Source organism: Pagrus major, chromosome 4 (genome assembly GCF_040436345.1).
Source record: "Pagrus major chromosome 4, Pma_NU_1.0".
Lineage (NCBI taxonomy): Eukaryota > Metazoa > Chordata > Actinopteri > Spariformes > Sparidae > Pagrus > Pagrus major.
The window spans coordinates 15,360,443-15,381,424 of NC_133218.1; the positions used below are offsets into that span (position 1 = coordinate 15,360,443).

The window sequence follows — 20,982 nt, forward strand, 5'->3', positions numbered from 1 at the left end:
AGTGCAGTCTTCAAATCAACCAAGATTTGAATATTACAAATCATATTTTTAAGGTATTCTTCCCTTAGATTTTCTATTCACAAAATATTCATAATGTACACTCTCAGATTGTGTCTACAGCACTTAATATTGAGCTAGTTATGCCCTTGTGAATGATATCCTTACAGTTTCTTTGACAGAATTATTCCTCTTTTGGGATCATACTCGCAGGAATATAAAGTAAATGTATGATGAATAAAAACATTATTTATATTATGAAACAGAAGATTCTTCAGTGTATTTCAAGTATTTTTCTTCGGACCACAGAAGTTTTTTTCCAACGCATTGTTCATTAAAATGCTCTGTATCAAATCACAAATAAGTGATAGTGCACACCACTTTTATTGGAACGAAATCTAATACTCTGATGGATGCTCCACAGGAGAGTGGAGGGGGAGCGTGTGCTGAATGATGATGTCCTGTTTAGAGATGAGGGAGCTCACATCCTAACCAAAGCTGCCTCATAATTAGAAAGTGGGGTCCAAAGCCTCCTTTCCAGGGAATGAGGATAGACATAAATATGTAGACTTGGGAGCAGTGCACGTGCTGGATATTCAGTCATTTTATAAAGACAAAAAATAGATTCTTTGTTTAAAATTATATATTTTTGTTTCACAATGGTAAATTTATCTCACTTTGTGTCATGCAAATATCACAGCAAACCTTTATGCATTTTATAATATAGCCTATATAAATACCAGACAGACAATTACATACCCATTATTCTTTTCAGTTGTTGCCAAATAGGACCACAGACAACAACAAATTTGTATACGTATCATTTAACAATGGTAACATTATTCAGACTGCAGACAGTAAATCCTAATTGTGATTTGTGAAATAAGATCTTTTGTTTTTCACTGCAGCCAACTATGATTTCATGGTTGGTCAAGGCTTGGTTGGAAACTTAGTTTCCTAGACATAGCCGTAATGCTCTGAAATTTGCATTGACATCGAAACCACACTCTCCATTTCCACCACACTGAAGATTCCACTCCATAACAACTTATTGTCTCTGTACGCCCGAACACAACCATCACTGCTGTTCTCTTTTTCTTTCTACCTCTGCCAATACTCTCTAAACTTGGGCACAAATGCAAAAACATAATGAATGTCAGGTTGAGATGACACAAAAGTCACACAAATGTCACAATAACTTAAGACTGCATTGCTGCAAGTCTGTTATGAAGATGTCAGATTCAGTTTGGGGCTTTTTGTTCTGTCCACAGTCTTATTCCAAATTGAACTGGAACACTTTTGAGGAAGGAAATATGATTTCCTTTTACCAGCACTGTGCAGATGGACTACGGTTTTAATCAAGGATTCTTAAATATTACCACTCCTTTACATTTGTCCAGCCATCCACACCTGACAGCTCTTGACAAGGGACCTCTGGCTCTTTCATAGTAGCATTCTTATGTGCAGGATGATGTTAATCAATGCTTACTCTATAGGCTATTTAAAAGTATACAGTAGCCTAGTGGTACAGCGATCCTTCTAAGTGAGATTATGGTGACTTTATATGATATGACGTGCCAACATAATGTTCACATTGCAGAGTCTTTAGTCTTAATCAGTGAATTTAAAGTGACGATAAATTTTTTCATGTCCAATGTCTGAATCCTGATCAATTCTAATAGGATTCTGCAATGTGTGTCTCAGTTATTGAGTTTACAGCGACTTTCTGGACTGGACTAAATTAAACTGGTGTAACTAGGCTATATAATCCCTATTGGAACATCTTGTGATCCTGGGGAAACAATCATATGTCCACAGTGACCTTTTTGGACTTAATTACATTCTAATACGACCATAATTTCCCTCCGGTAACTTTTTTTTTGTAAATCTGTGGCACTGAATAATGACTGTGTAATGACCTCATCTTTCGGTCATTACACCCCACTGTGGAAACCACTGCTCTGTCATTTGCCTCCATTGACTTAAGTGACAACAGAAGCTTTTTCCTTCTTCTCCTTCTCCTCCTTCTCTTCCTTAACCCACATTGTGACAGAAAGAAAGGCAGAATGAGAGAGGAGGGGGTGGAAGAAGTTATTTTTCTTCCATACGGCTGGGAGAGGCACAAACAGTTTACTCATGCCTCCATATGCTGTCTGAATTTATGCTTTGATTTGCTGACCACCGGCCTCTTTTAAAAAAAACGCTGTAATTTAAGATATGACACAACGAAGGCAGGGATTTTGGACGAGTCAACTTCTCGCGGGATAGGGAAGCAACGAGAGATGATTAGGAGTCATAACGTTAAAACACAAAGAACATTTTGAGTTTTAGTGTTTGGTTTGTATTTTTATACTAAGTTACGTGTAAATTATTGCCCTCGTTGGTCATTTATGCGCAGGGCAGCTTAAAAATCCCGCGGTGTACACAGCTAGCTCCCCCGCAGCTTGCGTTTGGTACGGCCCACAGCTCCTTTTGGTGGCTACAGCGTAGAGAACTGGAGCACAACATGTTGGAGACCGTGGCCGAGCTGAAGCCCTCAGAGTTAACTTTTTAATCCCGGGTTTGTCGCGTTATCGCACACAAGAGGAGGAGGCGGAGGAGGTCGGGGAGAGAAAAGGGGCTAACAAGTCAGTCATGGTATGAGGTTAGCGTGAAAGCCGGAGCGTCTTCTTGTAACTAAAGCCCGTTGATATTTAACTGAGAGGAGGAGGAGAAGAAGAAGAAGCAGAAGGAGAAAGAAGAAGAAGAAGAAGAGGGAAAAGGGGAAAAGGGAAGCCCGGGAGAAGCGAGAGAAAAGCGGGGTACAAGATGCAGCCGGCCGCGGTGCTGTGGGGCTCCCTGGTAACTTTGCTGCTCAGCCAGACTCCAGGTAAGAAAATGTCCGTTTAAAAAACGCCGCAAAGTGGAGTTGGAAACTGCATGTGAGCGTGTTTTGGAGAAGGTGTACGGAGGTATTTTCGCACCGCCGGTGTTTGTTGGACGTGAGTGTGTGTGTGTGTGTGTGTGTGTGTGTGTTTTCTTTTGTAAATTCCCTCCTTATAAGCTCTGTGAAACGGTTTTTGACTCACGTATCCAGCCATTTCCACTCAGCAGCCAAGTTTCCCCTTGTTAGAAAGTGCAATTAAGGTGGTTAAAATAGAAACTGTAGTGGAAAGTGTGTCTGAGTGCGAGTGTTGTGTTTTTTAAAGCTTGTTTGACAACATGCTTGTTGAAGCGATATATTATTTTATGGATTTGACTTGTGAAAAAGCTGCTTTTGATTCTATATGTGCACTTTTCATACTTATTTTTTGCAGTCTTGAAGCTTTATTGGCTCCTTGTATCTTACTCACCCCGTATTCCATGTATTACATTTTGTAAAGCATTGATCTGTGATGATATGGGTGTAATTATAGAGCATTTTTGAGAGAGTTTTTCTTGTTACATGCATGCAGGTCGGGTTGTATGTAGTACAATATGAGGAGTGTATGCATGTGCCTGATGTCCTGTCAGATCTCCACCTTGAGGCACAATGCCATGAGTCCTGGCTGATGTTGGAATAAAACCCCAAATCTTAAATCCGTGTGTTTGCTGTTTAAAACTGTAGCTTTTCTTCGATGCTTAGACGCTCAGAATGGGATATGAAATGTAAGAAAGAGCATTTGAGATGGATTTTGTGCTCTTGCATGGGTTATAAGATGAAAGGAAGTTCTTACCAGTTAGTTAAAAGATGCACTTTTAAGTCTGTTGTGCAGGTGATCCATTTACTTAAAACAGACCCGTGTCCATGAGATACAACTGACAAGTTTGCCGGTGCAGCTTTTATTTTCCCAGCTTTCAGAAAAAGTAAACCAAGCACGTTGCTCTTGGCTATGATTGCAGGTGAACTGTTGTTTATCTGTGATAACCTACATCCTGCCCCCCCCCCTTCAGTCCTCACGACCCCAGCAGCACTTGTAATAGGTCTGAGTGATTTCCACCACCCCCTTCCTATGTTTTCTCTCACACCTTGTATTTACAACATGTTAGAACAGCCGCTGGAATGTAAGGACCCTACGGAAGCTATTTCTAAAAACACACACACACACACACACACACACACACACACACACACACACACTAGGCTAAGCACCATGCATACACACAGTAATACACTCAGGTGCTGTGCCCTCTGACATGATAGGAAAAGATTTAACCAACACTCTATCTGTAAATTGGCTGGTTGGACCTCAAAAGGAGGTTGCTGTAATTGTGACAACTCCTAAATGTCACCAGGAGACTGTCTCCAAAATGTCAACCAGATAAGATTCGATATCCAATTGAAAACAAAAGCCCCATTGGATGATCCACATCCTATTTATAGTTGGCTCTTTCATCCTTTCAGATGTAGTTATCAATGTTTCCCCCGCCTCCCTTCTTTATCTGGGGCGGGGGGCCGCGCTCTTTTGATTACGGACGTGTTCCGTCATAAAGCAATTAAGTCTGCCGGGCCTGTATCATGTCTTGAACACATCGTTGTCTGTTGTGCACGAGTGTGAGCTGCTGCTGCTGCTGTTGGCATTTTCCTGCGTGACACACAACATATAGATCAACCCATGCTGGTTTCGTAGGGTTAGTGCTTTTTTCAAGATGGTGTCTCTTTCCAATTTTCTGTTCAGGATCTTTTAATTTTACCAGGAAGTCCAAATAAAACATTTTCCTCTCAGAGTTTTATTTTTTTCAGGGTGGAAAAGCCTCTGAAATAGCATTTAAACCCTTGTGACACTGACACTCAGACTAATGACTTTATTTTAAGGCTAGTGGCTCTTAAAGGCGGGATCTCATACCACAGCTATCCAGTGGTTCGGAAACTCAAGAATACTTGAAAAACCAGCATAGATATATATGTCTTTGAAGAGTTAATTGCCTAAATAAAATGCTCAAAGCAGAAAGTGATATATTGATCCAACCCTGACATATCAGCTGTTTATTTTCTTGACGGCTGTATGATAAGCTGTACATTATGTGTCCATGAAAAGATTAATAAAGGTTGGTATCGGCTATAATTTCTAAGCTGTGTACAGTGAATGGCATTATAGAGGCCAGCCGCAAGAACAAGCTGACAGTAGATGACCCGAGGCTACGATTTATTACTCTGCCTGTGTGTGTGTGTGTGTGTGTGTGTGTCAGGGAGCGAGAGTCTCCAACATGTGTGTGAGGTCAAAATGCCTTCTCAGCCAAGTCTACTGGCCTTGCAGTAATGGGCTGGGTTGGACTAATGGCGTGTTGGAGAGTGTTTTATACGGTTTAATGATGTCATCTGGGACAGGACGACCCCTCACCCACTCCCATGATCCCCACTGAACCCTCCTCATTTACTAATCAACTATTGATTGGGCTCACAGGTTAAATTAGAACCTCTAGTATTGTTTCACTGAAGGCATCGCTGCATATTAGATCACATTTGTACTTACAGTAAAGCATAATTGACAGATAAATCCATAATCCGCCAGGGATAGGATCAAATTTTCGTCTTGCATGATGATCCTTCTCCTGCAGAACTGAGCAGGACTAAACCGAGACAGGGCTGCTGTACGAATCTGACAGCTTGGCAACTGTCCAAAAAACTCCTTCCTTGAGCGGGGTTGGTTGGTTAGAGCTGCTGCAGCCAAACAAAGAAAAAGAAAAGACTGAGGATGATGACAGTAAAACACAAAGAAAAGAGGTGGGCTGCAGCTTGTGATTATTGACGTCATAAAAATGTCGATCATAGCTTCCCTGAAATCAAGGCCACATCTTCAAATTATTTGTTCTGTCCAACCTGAAGTCCAAAACCCAAAGGTATTCAATTCAAATATTATAAAGCAGCAGCACATCACCACATTCATTTTAGATGCTGAAAGTGGTGAATGTTTGGTATTTTCACTTGATAAATGAGTGAGTGAATGAGTTTCTTTCATATTGTAGCTGAAGGTCACTTCGACTGAAATAAAGAGTTGCTTACGTCAAACCTTAAATACAAATTTACTCTTAAAAAGTGGAAGGCTCCTCAATCACATAACACTGGATAAGGCTTCCTCTATTAAATGAAAAAAGAAAATGTTTATATTACTTAAGGTGAGGTACTGAAAACGTTGTTGTTGTTTCAGTTTTGGTCCCGGAAACTCGGAAGTTGTGTCAGCAGTATTACAATTTCGAGCCATAAAACCCTGGCGCTGCCACCTCTGCAATATTATTAAATGTGTTTTTGATAAACTTTCTTTTGATCGTCTAATCTGGTAATTGACTTATCATTTCAGCACTATTGGCAATTCACAGATGTAAAACCAGTGGACAGTAGGAGGAGAAAGAGGGTTCAAAGAGGAGGTGGAGAGTTTGGCCCTGTGTCCTTCCCTGCCGCCTGTATCCCCACCTCGGATTGATTAGTCCCCTGACATTGCCCTCCTCATCCTCAACTAACACACACTCACAAGCTCATTCACTAGTAGCCTGCAGGCTTGGTTTTGCGTACCCAGCAAGCATTACAATATTAATTTATGACTTTGTCTTGCAAAATCGCTCCAACACCACTTTTGATTAAGTGTCCTAAGAGTAATTGTGTTGGTATTAATGGTGTTGCAATGTTGATATTACTGAATAACTCAGCCTACAGACAGATTTATTGCTCGCCACGAGTTGTTTTTGGTACAGATTCCACTGTGCAGCAGGCGACGATACTTTTCTTCAACAGGGAAAGGTTGTTTTGAAGGATGTGGCCGCGGCTCAACGTCTATGAAACGGGACTCCTTTGTCTGTACTCCTGGCAGGGTTTGATTGTTTTGGCATAAATGCACTTTCACCTTCCACTCTGGCGACTTTCTTGTCGAGGCTGAAGCCATTCAAGAGCTACAGGGGGAGGATGAGGGTGAAAGTTTCATTAATGGATCTGAGACTGGAGCTGCTGTGTTGGATGAGTGCATGTGATTTTTGTATCCCGAATGAATGTGTGTGTGTCCTCCTCTGGTCTAGCTGGTTAGGTTGGTGTCAGCCAGGCTTTTGCTTTCACCAGGGGAAGGCAGCCTGGGCCACCTGATACCCCCACTGTGCTTTGTGTGTCTCTGCTGAGGGGATGGAATTGCACCTCCAAGGTAGCAGTGGGGGTAACCTATGATTACTTGATTTGAAGTCCCCCCCTCCAACATTCCCATATGGATAAATGTCAGACCTCAAACCCCCTCCCCCTGCCGCTCCTCTCCTCATGTTCCTCTACCTTCCTATAAATCACCTGGCTCTCTCCTTGCAAGGCCGGCCTCCTTTGCGAGAGACCCCCGGGCGGGCTCTCGTCTTTGGGGTCGTGTCTGATTTCAGAACATGATGCCACTGCCCCTGGGCCCATTTCAATTATGTTCACAGTGCTAATATATGTCACAGATGTCTGTTTTGAGAGCACATGAGCAAGCAAACAAACAAAGTCTACTATTGGCAGCCCCTAGTGCGGTAACCAGCAGTTGGCGGTTATGATCCACTTGTAGAGATCTGTAATTTTATATTATATTACAGTGTTTTTGCTACTGCTATCACACACTACAAGGATGACGAGAGATTTCCACCTATATGTGTTCATTTATTCAAATGACCGGTGGTTTGAGGGAATTTAATGTGCAGTTTAGCTCCTTGGTCCTGACTAAAAGAAAGCCCAAATGATTAATATGCATTTTATCATCTGCCCCAAGCCCCCAGGAAGTGCGCTGGGCTTTGAGGACAATTTGACGTAGTGGCCAAACTGTGTAAGTACAACATTATGTGACGCGCAGGGGCCCAAAAAGGCTTTTCCTATTACATTATCTTTTGAAAGAAGCAGCTTTAAAATGGTGGATACATTTTATGAAGCATCAGAATCCCAGCGAAGTGACTCATTTAACTGTCAGATTTTGATTCATTTCGTCTGATAGCATTTGGAAAGTCGAGAAAAGCTGCATGATTAAATCTTTTTATGCCCATTCAAGTTAGTGGAGGGCTAAAACCTGAAGATAGCCGGCTCTCCTGCCAAAGTCTCTAGCGTGCATACCTAGCCGCACATGAGGAAGATCCAGTTTATACTAAAATAAAAAAAAATCGTATTTTTTTGGCTTCATGCACCACTGAGCAACTTTCATCTGGGCCCCTACTGAATACATTCATAATCTGGTCATAGACAACTGATGGAAATTAGCCTCCCAAACTAACTCTTTGCCAGTTTCAGTTTTTCTTTTGATTAATCAGTATTGGGTCGGTGGACAGCTGTGGCTCAGGTTGTAGAGGTCGCAATAAATTGTAGGCTTGGTGGTTTGATCCCTCTTCCTGTCCACATGGCAAAGTGTTCTGGAGCAAGACACTAAACCCCAAATTGCTCCCAAAGGGAGAGCAATTGGCCATCGGTGTGTGAGGGTGAGGGTGAATGAGAGACAAATTGGTATGTCAATGCAGTCCATTCTCGTCTGAAGCTGGAAACGCAAGCAAGAAATTTTCATTAAAACATCTATGACAAAATGATTAGTTTCACTTGAATAAAGATTTCTTTTCTTTCCCATCACTTTTTTGTAACCTCAGGTAACACATAAGACTTGCTCACAGGGTACAAGTTCGCCAGTACAAGTGTACTGTCATATTGTTACTTTGTACTGTTACAGTAAAATTTTTGTGATATGAAATTCAGGACACGTCACCACGGAGGTTTGGTATCAGAACAGACGTTTGTCGTTTTTTAGGCCACGTAGTATGAATCTGAGTTCCTTGGGGGTTGCAGATTATTGGAGACTGTAATAAACTCTGGTTCTCTGTCTCAGCGGGGGTCTGCTGTAGAGGACAGAAAGATAAGCAGGGCTGGAGACTCGCTGTCTGAGCACAACCAGGGGAGGGGGGGCAGGGACACAAAGGCATTTTGAAGGACACACACTTGTACAGATCCATAGTAACTCAATTCTTCTGAGGCATCAGTCCTCTCTCTCTGTGACGTGGTGGTGGGGGGCATCTGCAGGAACGTTAATGAAATTCTGGAAAATTTAGAAGAAGACATCAGTGTGAAATATTCGTGGCGTTTTTGTGATGAATGGTCTCTTCACATCCTAGAATTCGGTGTCAGCCATGCATTAAAAATAAGCCACTTATTCTTGCGTATTGTCTCTGTAACCAAGACATCATGGGATCCTCTTTGCAGACAAAAGGAAGACATTTGTCTGATGCCAATGTCTGTATGGGTCCAGTCTTTATTGAGTGGCGACTAGGAATTTGCACAGCCATATTTTCAGCGTGTCTAATGGGTGAAACTTCACAGTGGGCAACATACATAAACATATGGTTGGGAGATGACTTTTGTCTGTGGGCAATAGAAACATCTGAACAATTTTTCAGTGAAAGACGGTTGTCTCCATGTCATCTGTAGGGGTGGGGAGGTGTCCAATCAATCTTCCAAATGAATAGCCAGTTCAGAAAGTTTTTCTTTGTTTTATTGACAGCAGTTAATCATATGATTATTCCTCTGTTGGATGATCATTGCTTAACTGTTGAAACTCCTTTTTAGATGGTAGATTATTTCTTGCAGAGGTAACATCATTTGTTTGTCAGAATTTCTCCAGGATGTTCTTAAATTGTAATGATTGTGAGCAAACGAATGGAGTAAAGCTTTGAAGAAAGTATTCTACTGTAGATTTTTTTTTTATTGCCAAAAAAAAATTCCATTAAAAGATCCAGACCAACAACTGATTTATCCTTCAAAGTACTGCCTGTGTAGCCAAAGTCTGATATAACTTACACATCTGTGCCTTAGAGCTCCCTTGTTGTCATAAAACACATTAACGTGGCACTGGAGGACATGTCCCTTCCTTATCATGAACACGACCACTGTAGATTAACTTCAGTCAATCGCACATACACCTTTGTCATTAGATACACACTATGACACTGATTGTATTTTAATCCAACAAGTGCTTAATGTTTTTTTTTTTTTACCTGTTTGAGTAATGTACTACAGTACCCAGCTGCTTATAGGATATAAATAACTACAGAGACAGGGGCAGAAAGGCTTCCTTACTAACTCGACATGGCCTCATTCACTATGCTGAGGTCATGGACTAAGTGTGTGTGTGTGTGTGTGTGTGTGTGTGTGTGTGTGTGTGTGTGTGCGCGCGCAGATGCATGCTTTATATTACAGCTCAGTAACAGCCTCCCCTCTATGCAGCCTTGTAGATGGTGGGAGATAAAGCTTTTCCTGCTAACTGATGTCAGAGTTGTGACTCCATTTTTTGTTTCTCCACACTACAGTATTCATCTTCAGCCCACTAATTGGTTGAACACACACACACGCACGTGCAAACGCATGCTCAGACAATGCCTGTATGCTTTGGGACGTTGGTAGCTTGCTCCGTCCTCTTTCAGCTTCGATTGAAAACAGTTACAATCATGGCAAAAAAGTTCGAAACAATTGAGGCGATAGCATGACAAGCGAGTACCATATTTTGTGACATTTGTTAGGTACTTGCTGTGGCTCTGCAAACTTTTCAGTGCCACCTTTCAAAGCTACAGGATATTGGGTATTTGATACTCATAGCTCAGAGCTGAATGACCATTTCTCTCTTTTTCTAGATGTTTTCCAGGTATTTTTCATTCTACACACAGCTGCCTTTTATTCTCATGTCGGGATGTTTTCCTTCTTTTTCTGTTTTCCTGATCATATCTTTGCTCTTCTCATGCTCAGCACCTTAAACTCTTTCAGGTTGTTTATGGTCACAATCTTTAACCTTCCTGCCCACCCTCTCTGTTCGCCAGTGGGGGTCCTGCAGATGGGGGCCTGCAGCTGTCTCATAGATCACCTCCAAAAGGTGGCTGAATGAAGGTTCCTCACCTCCTTCAACATGCCTGTATGCAGGCATGCAGGCAACAGCCTGTTCAGCCATATGTTCAGGACACACAAACACACACGGCTTCCAGTTCAATCTTCAGATAAGATTAGCGTGTGATATGATTTGACTGAGACCCCACACACACTTTCTCCCCAACACACACTAGTGAGTGTTGAATCCTGTAACATATCAACTAATCCTGTCTGTGCATTTACACTGTTAGCAATAGACTTGGGGTGCAGCTTCGAGCCCTGATGTGCCAATGTAGTGAAAAACAAGTAAATCCTGTAGTTCTCCAACATCAACGGAATAAATTCACAGAGAAATGGGAAGCTTTGAATAGAGGCAATCACTCTTTCTTCCATTTTGCACCTAATTGGCAGAACTGTGTTTTATGAAGTGAATCAAACTGATTACTCCAACAGGAAGCTAAGATGTCTGATCAGTTGTTAATGACTGATGATTGTGATTAAGTTCATTAGGGTCCAACATTTTCATCCAAACATGATGCACGCACCAGCTGACATTGATATGTCGCTCAGCTCTGAAGAAAAGCAGCTGAACCGACTCGGGGGACTTTTTGATCACACTGCATACAGTATGAGCACATGGTGTATCAGTGTCGCCTTTCCCTCCCACACCTCCCTAAAACTATACAACTGCAAGGAAGCACCTGCTATGTATCTGATGTCCCTCTAGCTGCTGAAACCAGTAGGGGCCACACTATGGCCCCTACAGAATTAAGAACGCATACAAAGAAATCTCAGACACACTCACAAAAACCTGCTTTAATATGACAATCATTGTGTCCACTCAACAGCCCAAACATAGATACTGAATTTTAATATATAAAACAGAGAAATACGCAAATGCTCAAATTGGAACTGGATAATTTGAATCATTTTTGATTTAATAAATGACTGAAAATATTCATTGATTTCTCCAATATTGTCGATTTTCTGTGAGTAGACTAATTGTCGGATTGTTTCAACACCACTGAAAATACAGATACCCACAACAAACAGGAGTGCAAAAGAATGTCTGTCGTCACAGAAAAGATATAGTATAATGTGGTATTTGACAATCATATCACAATTCAAAAGACTGTGCCAATTGCTCCTGCACCTCCTGATTTTGAAGCAATCATTTATTTATTGGGTGGTAGGGCAAAATGCACTTATGCACTGGAATAACATCCTAATTATTGTGCTTTTGTAATCTAGTATACATTTGCCTGATGTGTGTTTTACATTTTAAACTACAACATGATATAAAACTGCCTAAACCGTGGTTCCTCCAGAGTATTTTCTGTATGTCAGTACCTTTGCCACTCAGCTATGTCTGGTGATTTCTCCTATGTATCGTTGTAAAGTCAAATTCCAGAACACATTTAAGGTCTTATGAAACTATGCTATGAAACAAAATCCTATGCATAAAACTGAAGCATACATAACGTAACCTACTTCCATAGTAGTCCCAAGTTCATGATATCAACAGAGACTGCTGTGCCTCAGGTATAGATTTTAATAGAAATTGGGACATACCATACCATAGGTAACTAACTGCTAGCTAGCAAACTCAGAAACCTCAGAAAACTGAGGTTTAAAATAACCCCACTTTCACAGTAATTATCTCCAAACGTAGCTAATGCACACACATCTACACACACACAGGCAGCTGAGACTTCCTTGGGGCTCTTATGATCTCAGAGTGCCTTTGCCCTTCTAGAGTGACATCTCTCACTTTTGTCTCCTCGATACTGACGCACAGTGATGTCACCTGAAAGTGTGAGAGCTGAAACTTGACTCTCGACACAGACACACAAACAAACACACAAGGCTTGACCTGAGAGAGTGCACTTGGAGCTAGTTGTTGATGCAGGTGAAACACTGTGCCTTCATCATTCATACTTCAGGGAAGGGGGAATGTTTCTCTCCCACCTTCCCTCTCTGTCATGTCTTCATGCTTATGCTTCCTCATTCGCCCTACTCTTTCTTCTTCACCATTTTCTTTCAACGGACCCTTACCCTAAAGACACTATGGAGGTGGTCGTTGTGGAGGTGGTGAGGGTCTTTATTATACAAACAGTAAAGAGCTTTGGAGGCCCCATTGAGGTCTGGAGCCGGAATGGGGACGCGACTGAAAGCGCTTGCACTCCCTAATGAACTCGAGTGGCCCATAGAAGCCGGGCCTTTTCACAGAAGCCAAGGAGGACAAAGTGTCAAAACAAGCCCAGCCCCTCTTCGTTCACAGGGGCTAAACGCCGCCTTTTGACTCTGTGGAGTGTGGGCATCTGAAGGGGAGGCCATGAGGAGAAAGCAGGGGGAGGCAGAATGTACTTGTTAAAACAATGGCCTCTTAAATCAAGCACCCCTCCTTGCCTCTCTTCTTCTCCTTAGCTCCTCTGCTCCCGCCTCCCTAACCCCCTCCTTGTATAGCCTCGACTTCCAATTAGACCTACTCTTGCACAAGCAGTTGAAAGCCTCGTATATCGCAGGGGCCTCAAAGGAAAAGCTTTGGAGTTGTGTCTCTGTAGCAGTGTTGCCTCTATGAAAGGTCTTAGTATTCAGAGGAGAGCCCTGTTTGGGCTCCTAAAAGCACTTAATCTGCCACTGGGGACTTGTGTACCATCATGTCCCCTCCGTTCGCCGCCTCTACACTCCCTTCTTCCCTCTTTCTGAGCCACTCCACCCCCTCCATTCCTTGTCTCTCCCTCTACGTCCCACCCTCAGCCTAAACTCTTTCTTCAGTTTGTGACCCCTCCGTTGCTCCTCCATGCTTGGCTGCTTGCGGGTCCGGGACAGGAGCCGTGCACAGCCGAGGCCCAAGCGCTTGCTGCCTCCCTCCCCTTAGTTGTTTAGCCATGGATGAAAAGCGGAGACAAATATGTCTGTGGTTCAAAGTCCATCCCGGCAATTACAGTGACTGATTAAAGAGTTGGCCTACACAGGCAGCTATGTATAATACTACAACTCCCACTCCGTGTTTCATAACAGCACCTTCAGAATAGAACTGAGCTCAGCAGCGCCTGATAAGGGCCCATGGCTGGCTGAGTCCTCTGTTTACGGTGCAGTGATTGAGAGCTGGTGCCATAAAAGGGGGCACTATTGTTTTATGGCCAGAGTTTATAATAAGCAGAGCAGACAGTGTTGTTAATTTATAACTGTAAACTAAACTGACAAACAGACCAGAGTGCTAAGAACTGCAAAGAGTTAAAACAGTTGGGGATCGATGACTTATCAAGTTCATCACCAATCAATCATTTCTCAAATAGGAGTTTTTGCTTACTTTTTCCCATATTAGAACATTAAAATTATATTATATATATATATATATATATATATATATATATATATATATATATATATATATATATATATATATATATATATATATTTATATTAATATTTATATTATATATTTTTATGACGTGTATGAAGCTAGTCAAGTTTATCTGCAAAGTTGTACTTGGATGTTTGATTTACCTTGGACTTCCCTGTCATCATCACATCCACAAATGGTCTTAAATGCAACACTGTGATTACAATAAGGGGCTCTTTCAAATACCAGTGTAAACATAAGGAATGTGTTCAAGATTTTTTTCTCTTTTGAACTTCAAGTTCAAGGAGACCTGCTGTACTTACTGTACAACTTCAAAAAAGTATATAAAAAAACAGACTTGGCTGTTTGTCGGAAAGATGAACCGTGGTTGCAGAATTGATTGATAATATTTTTTGTTGATCTTAATTTTGGCTTTCTGCCGTTATGATGATCTTTTTGTCCCGTCATTGTAATGCTGTGTACAGTGCTCAAGGAAATGTGCTGTATACATGGATTTCATGTCAGCTGCTCAATAAGATTATATTAATAAGCTGTGTTTATTAGATATAAAACCTAGAAAACAGATCATATTTAAACAAAAGCATACATGCATACATGTGATGGCAAAACAAAAAAGTGAATTATTCTGGTGCTTCTGATTTTAAATGCATTTGGAAAAGTCTAATAGTCTGATTATAGCATATACGGTAAGTTAGGGCATTTTTCTAATTATTTGAAAAATGATGAATAGGCAGTAGACCTGCTGAAAGGAAGAGAGAGGAAAAAAGGATAAATAATGAGTGATACAGTGTTACAGTGACTTTGCCTGAAGATTGTAGTAACCACTCCCAGGGGCCAGAGTTAGTCTTTATGCCTTGGAGCAAAATTAGGGGAAGATGTTAATAATAACAATAATAACAACAACAAAACTCTCCCCACCAGAACTGGGGGAACCATCTGCCTGGACTGAAGTGAACTCAAGCGGGCCGTAACAATACTCTGCTGAGAGTCGGCACTAATTGGGTCAGCGTGATTTTCCACTTTTGTTGCTAGGTGGTTGATCTATGGGGCTTCTATTCTGAGAAGAACCTACTTAAGTTATTGTATCGGCCATCAAGAGACAAATCCATCTATGTTGGGCAAAGTCCATCGTCTCACTTCGTCCTCATTTTCATTTAGCCCACATTTATTTTAAAGAGCCTGCTCCAAATCAGAGTCATGGTCCAAAATGGGTTACCTCAAAGGCTTGTTCCACTTCTTTAGGGATTTTTGTGCATAAACGGCATTTAACTGGGAGGCCTCTGCCTTGAGTGTCTGCTTTCTATCATTGTCACAGATGGCAGGGACACAACAAACTCATATGGGGAGAACTACGGATGGGAACTCTGGATTGTGGGCAACAGGGAAGAGGCTTTGTGGTTTTAATCCCTACATTGTGTCTGCATTTTTACCCATGTTTATAGGGGAAAAACCTAGTTTAGAAGTAAAGGTTTGACCTTACCTGTAGTTTAACTTCTGGAAGTCGTGTGGAACATGTCAAAAACTTCACTTTGGCACCAGCAAAAATGTCTGTTTTGTCACACGGAATTTCGACTAATGCTGTTTTTCCTCTTGCTTGGATTACCCAAAGACCGATACCTTGAGCATCAATTAAATAGCTTAGCATATGTGTGTGTTTATTGCTCTAAAGTCATGAGATGATTGCGGATAGAGCAAGTTGGGCTGTTTTTGTACAGACCTGGAAGACTGATGCTGCTTACAGATCCTGTGCAGGTGTTAGCCTGGGGAGGGAGAGGAAATCTGCGGCACAGTTAAAACAGAGCCAGGCCTGGACCCAGCCCTGTAGGCAGGAGTCGCATGCTGGGGTTGGACTGGGCTACTGAAAACCCCTTGTTGAAGGCCAAAGTGGCCTGTTCATTTTCACTGTCACCATCCTTGGCAATTTGATGGCTTCAGTTTTCAAGCATATACAGCATTTTTTCCGAGCCAAACAGCAGGAGAAATAAGCAACCCACTTTTTAGTTGTTTGTTTAAAATGTTAGTGAAAATCCATTGAACATCTGATAATCCAAATGAACAGGCAGAAAACATATAAAGCATTGAATAAATAAATTAATGATAATGTTGATGAATGAATATACCATTTAATTCATGAATGCAACCAGGAAAAGCAAACTGAACGGGACACAGGCATGTTGGATGCGCCTTTGTCAAAAATGGGTCAGGATTGCCAGGAAATTGATTGATGTGTAGCGAGGGAAGGCATCTGTCAGTCTTAATGGTAATTGATAATACGAAAGGGAGTGTTGTGTGTGACAGCATATATTTTGGTGAGTGAGTCAGATTTCAGGATGCATATTGAAAAGGTATTTGAATTCATGCTGCATGTAGGCGGAATTTGTATATGAGGTCCATGATATTGTCAGATGAAAATTAGGTCAGACAGTTGTGGTCTGAGGATTTGACGTTATCACCTTACCAGCCTGTTTACTGTAAGATAAGTAATTGCCTGGCTCTGTGGCATTTTTTAATTGTTCACCATATAAATCTAAGGACAACGGCCACCCCTGTGTGTGTGCTATACTTAGACCTGTAGTTAGGGCACCCTTACAAATACCTCCTGACAATGTCAGTCAGTGGCCTCTCTGACTACCTGTCCTCCTGCAGGCTACTTTAGATGCTCAATTGATTGCTGTAACCTTGGCAGCTGGCAGGGAGGCAGGGACACACTTTAAAGCAGTGTTCATAAAACATAGTCGCTTCAGAAATTGCTCATCTAATAGGGATGCTGTGTGGGCTCTTGCTCGCTGAAGAGCACAGTGCATGAGGCTCTAAAAGCCTCATTCAAGGTTTTTTTTACTCGTCCCCTTCCCCTCACACTCGGTGGTGTAGCATTAATGTTATGTCCGCATTTAGGCGAGTCTTAAGGGTCATGGTTAGGCTTTGATACAGCTCAGTGAATGTGTAGTTTGAGAGAAAAGGTCTAACTACCATAAATCAGGGCAGCACAGTTAATCAAATAATATTGAAAACGCAATATGGCCAATTCCAATAAATTAATCAGCTGAAATGTTTTGATGAAGTTAAAATGTGTGACAAAACACCATTTTAATGAGGCACTATAATGCTGCAGAGATGCCTTTGTCTATGAATCCTATTCTCCAGATTTAAGAGAACGCATTAATTTGCCAACAAATACAATTTTTTCTGTGAATATGAAAATTGTGATGCATAAATAATCATTCCAAGTACATGTGAATTGTATCATAATCTTAATGCCTGTGAAAATAATAGCAAGAAAAAGAAATGCCATATTGTGCAGCTCTACTGTAAATCTGATTGGAGCTCAGTTGTCTGGAGCTGTACTTCACTCCACAGCTACTGTCCAAGTGGAGAGATGAGTTAAACTTTTAGGAAAGGTCACCACTCTTGGCTTCAGGATATCAGAGATGTCTCCCTCCTATACTTTAACACAGTCATTCTTTGTAAATCCTTGACAGGTGCCTCAGCTTAATGTGAATCTCTTCCATGTTACATGCGTTCGCCTCTATTGTATACGTTTTCATATTGTGGGTGTGTGTATGTATGTAAGACAGGTGCCAGGGTGCAGTCAAGTTGACCAGCAGTTGCAGCAGCAGGCTGAAATAAAAAGGTTCAGCTGGCGCCTGGCGCCCGTAGAGCTCTACTCAGATATGTGCCTCTGGCAGTATGCCATAAAAACACACACACCCATAGGGCACCGCTCAACTAACCCTGTTTATTAGAACAAATACACACATTTAGTCAAACTCCAAACAATCACGTCACACACACACACATCTTCCTCTTCTGATTGTCTTCCTCTCGGCTGCCACCGCTGACGCTGGCACCCCCAGCTCTGCTGTCACCCCTGGGGGTTCAGGTGGACACCGTCATCTGGCTGAGTGGTGCCAGTCCGTTTTATAATTGGATTTAGTGTTGGCACTCTTCAGTTCCCCCCTCAGCCGGATAGCATTGATTTATGAGGGAGGCCTGGGAGACTGTATGTGACCAAGTCCAACTAGCACCACGCCGCATTGAAGGCTTTGTTTGCGGTGTTAGCTACTCCTCTGTAACTGAGCTGAGTGCTGCAGTGAATATCTGGAGATACACTTACTACTAATTTAGATTGTTGTGTGTGATATCATTTTATTACTTCTCCTTATCTGCAGAGCTGATTAAAAGTTTGTTGCAGTTGGACTTCTGTTTTTGTTTTTCTGACTGGCCAGAGAACTGGGGTGGGATTTGCGGGATGGCTCTGTTCTTGTAGTTTGTGTGTTGGTCTCATCAAAACAGCCAATAACATCTGATCAATTTTTCATTTAATATCAAATCCTAGTTTCAATCAAGTTTAGCTTTACAGTTTTAAAAAAACAAAAGTTTAAGAACTGAGGCTTAAAGATTGACATAAAAACTGTAAATACAATATTTAGCTTTTCCCAGGTATATTACATTGTTTGCTATCAGAACTCAACCCTTGTCACCATTCCAGTATCTACTTGAGGACTGGATGCCACAGAGGCTCTCACTTGCCCTCTTCCAGTTACTGTAACCCACTCCACTCAGTCAAGTGTAGGGTGTCAGGGCCCTGATTCCTCCGCCTCCTGCCTTGGGGGTTTTGGGTGATGTCTATTCTTGGCGCTCGAGTATGCCTGTTCACTACCGCACATACTGACCCCATCCCCACGAAAACCCTTTCCCCCCTCATCAGATGACCTGTTGCTCTTTATGGGAGGACGCGGAGGTCACGTGCCTCTAGGACTCACAAACACTGACTGTCTGACCACTTAAGCTACATAGAAGCAGCGCTGGAATGCAAACAGACGATCCTGTTACCCTTGAACTGCCTCTGACCTCAGTTTGTGTTCAGGAAGGGAGCGAGGGTCAGAATAATGGGAGGATGCTGTACCTGTCATCTACCTTCTAAAGTAGTTTTGTTGTAGAGCGACTGGGATGTGAAATGTCGATCACTTGGTCCACAGTATAATGGAGTCTATTCTTCAAGATCAGCTGTAGTCCAACACAAAAGCACCACATAGTGTATATGTATAGAGGTCTGGTCAGATGGGACCAGCTGGAGGGTGTTTAGAGCATGACGAGATAAGCTATGGCGTTTGGCTCACAAATATTCTGGACTGGCTCTATGAAATTTTACACATCATAATTACTCTCCAATTGAGACTCAAAATCTTAGCTTTGTTTACCACAAGTACTCATAGATTACATGTACATCGACATCATTTTTACATTCACATAATTAGTTTTAGCGTCTGTGGCCCATAAGGATGCGAGTCCCTAACAAGAAAACCAAGAGATTCCCAGTGGCAGGTCACATGAGGACATACACATAAACTGTAGTTTTCTCGCTTGCATAATTAATTTTTACAGCGGTGACCCCTCAAAGATGTCAAACCTGAAAGGAATACTGAGCCTCCGCCAGGGGCAAGTCACATGATGGGAAGAAGATTTGAGATAGAACGGACACAATGTCAAGGGAACATCAAGTGCTGACCTCGTGTCCCTGATCAGTCAGATGGCTCAGGGCTCGCTGTTCTGCAACAGAGCCACCATTCAGTGTAGCGTCAGACTGGCTAACCCAGTCACTCCAGACACAACTGCTGCTAACACAGACAAACCATTTCACTTCATCAAGATCCACTTACAATGTCTACCATCACACAAAGGGCATGTACTCCGTTGTTCCAAAAAGTACTCAAAATAAACGATTTGCCTCTCCCAGTTGTGAATTGTATACTTGCAAATCCAGGGCATAGTTTAACTGCATCAACTCAACTGCAGCGTTAAATAAATGAAATGAATAAATAAAGAGACAATGTTCACTGTGATGGTTTATCAAACTGTAGTACGTCAGATCTTTGCAATGTTGGGTTTTTGTTGCTGTAGTTTAATGAGTCGAAACAGCCTAGAAAATCTTATAACACAAAAAAAATCAATATGGTAATCTAAAAAAGACGTAATTTGTAGTAAAGGGGCTAAAAACGCTGTATTTCTCCACTGTTTCCTGTGAGGGGTTAAAGGAAAAATGCACTGCTGCGATTATATAATTTAAAGTTGAATTGTTTATTCTTCAACAAAGTGTTGTAATTTATGACCTTACTGTGTACCCACTGTGTCTTTTTCTTTAATCTGCCACATACTACTACTTAGTTTATAGTTTTCTCAGTCTCCCTTAAGCACTTCTTGAAAACTCCCAGAGAAGATGCCTGAACATGTTGCAGTCAGCAATACTATTCATGTCTTTTCAGAGAGAACAATGCTAGTAGTGATTGTGATGATGACAAAGTAAGAACAAGACATTGGCTTTTTTTAGTTAAGAAAGATAAGTCATCATCCGACCCCTTATTAAAAATGCAACATGACTTGTTGTGTTGCTGTCTGGTCTATTGAAATGTTTGTGGAGAGGCTTGTGAACGGTGTCTAAAAATACTCTAGTCAGAAGGTCACATTGCTGATCATTATTTTCAAAAGTCCTGCTTTGAAAAGGCTGAAAATAAAGCCAACTGATGGAGAAAAGGTTTAATTATGGAGAAACTGAAGTTCTCAGCCCCATCACACACATCATCAGCTTTTTACTTCTCCTAGTGCATGGGTGTTTTGCATGACCTTTTGAGCTATTTATTTTTCAGGAGATTGGCTGAAATCAAACAGTGCTGAAGAAAGGCTATGGATCATCAAAGACAACAAAGAGCAGTGACGAGTGTTGAAACTGTTGAAACTAAGGTTGAGTGGGCTTATTTTCACATGAAAGCTACTACATCATTGAAAATGCTTCACATTCTGTATTGAATTGCTTTCCTTTTTTCTAAAGGCA

The 20,982-nt window shown here is 41.6% G+C and overlaps 1 protein-coding gene across 2 annotated transcripts in view; it reads left to right on the forward strand.

Annotated features, from left to right (window-relative positions):
- The first annotated feature begins 2,538 nt into the window (after positions 1 to 2,538).
- The window catches only part of lrp4 (low density lipoprotein receptor-related protein 4), a 117,652-nt gene continuing 99,208 nt past the window's right edge, over positions 2,539 to 20,982 (forward strand). For both annotated transcript variants that reach the window (XM_073464103.1, XM_073464104.1), the window contains exon 1: positions 2,539 to 2,866. In XM_073464103.1, the coding sequence (XP_073320204.1) occupies positions 2,806 to 2,866 (61 nt within the window). In that variant the 5' untranslated portion in view covers positions 2,539 to 2,805. The remainder of the gene's footprint in view (positions 2,867 to 20,982) is intronic.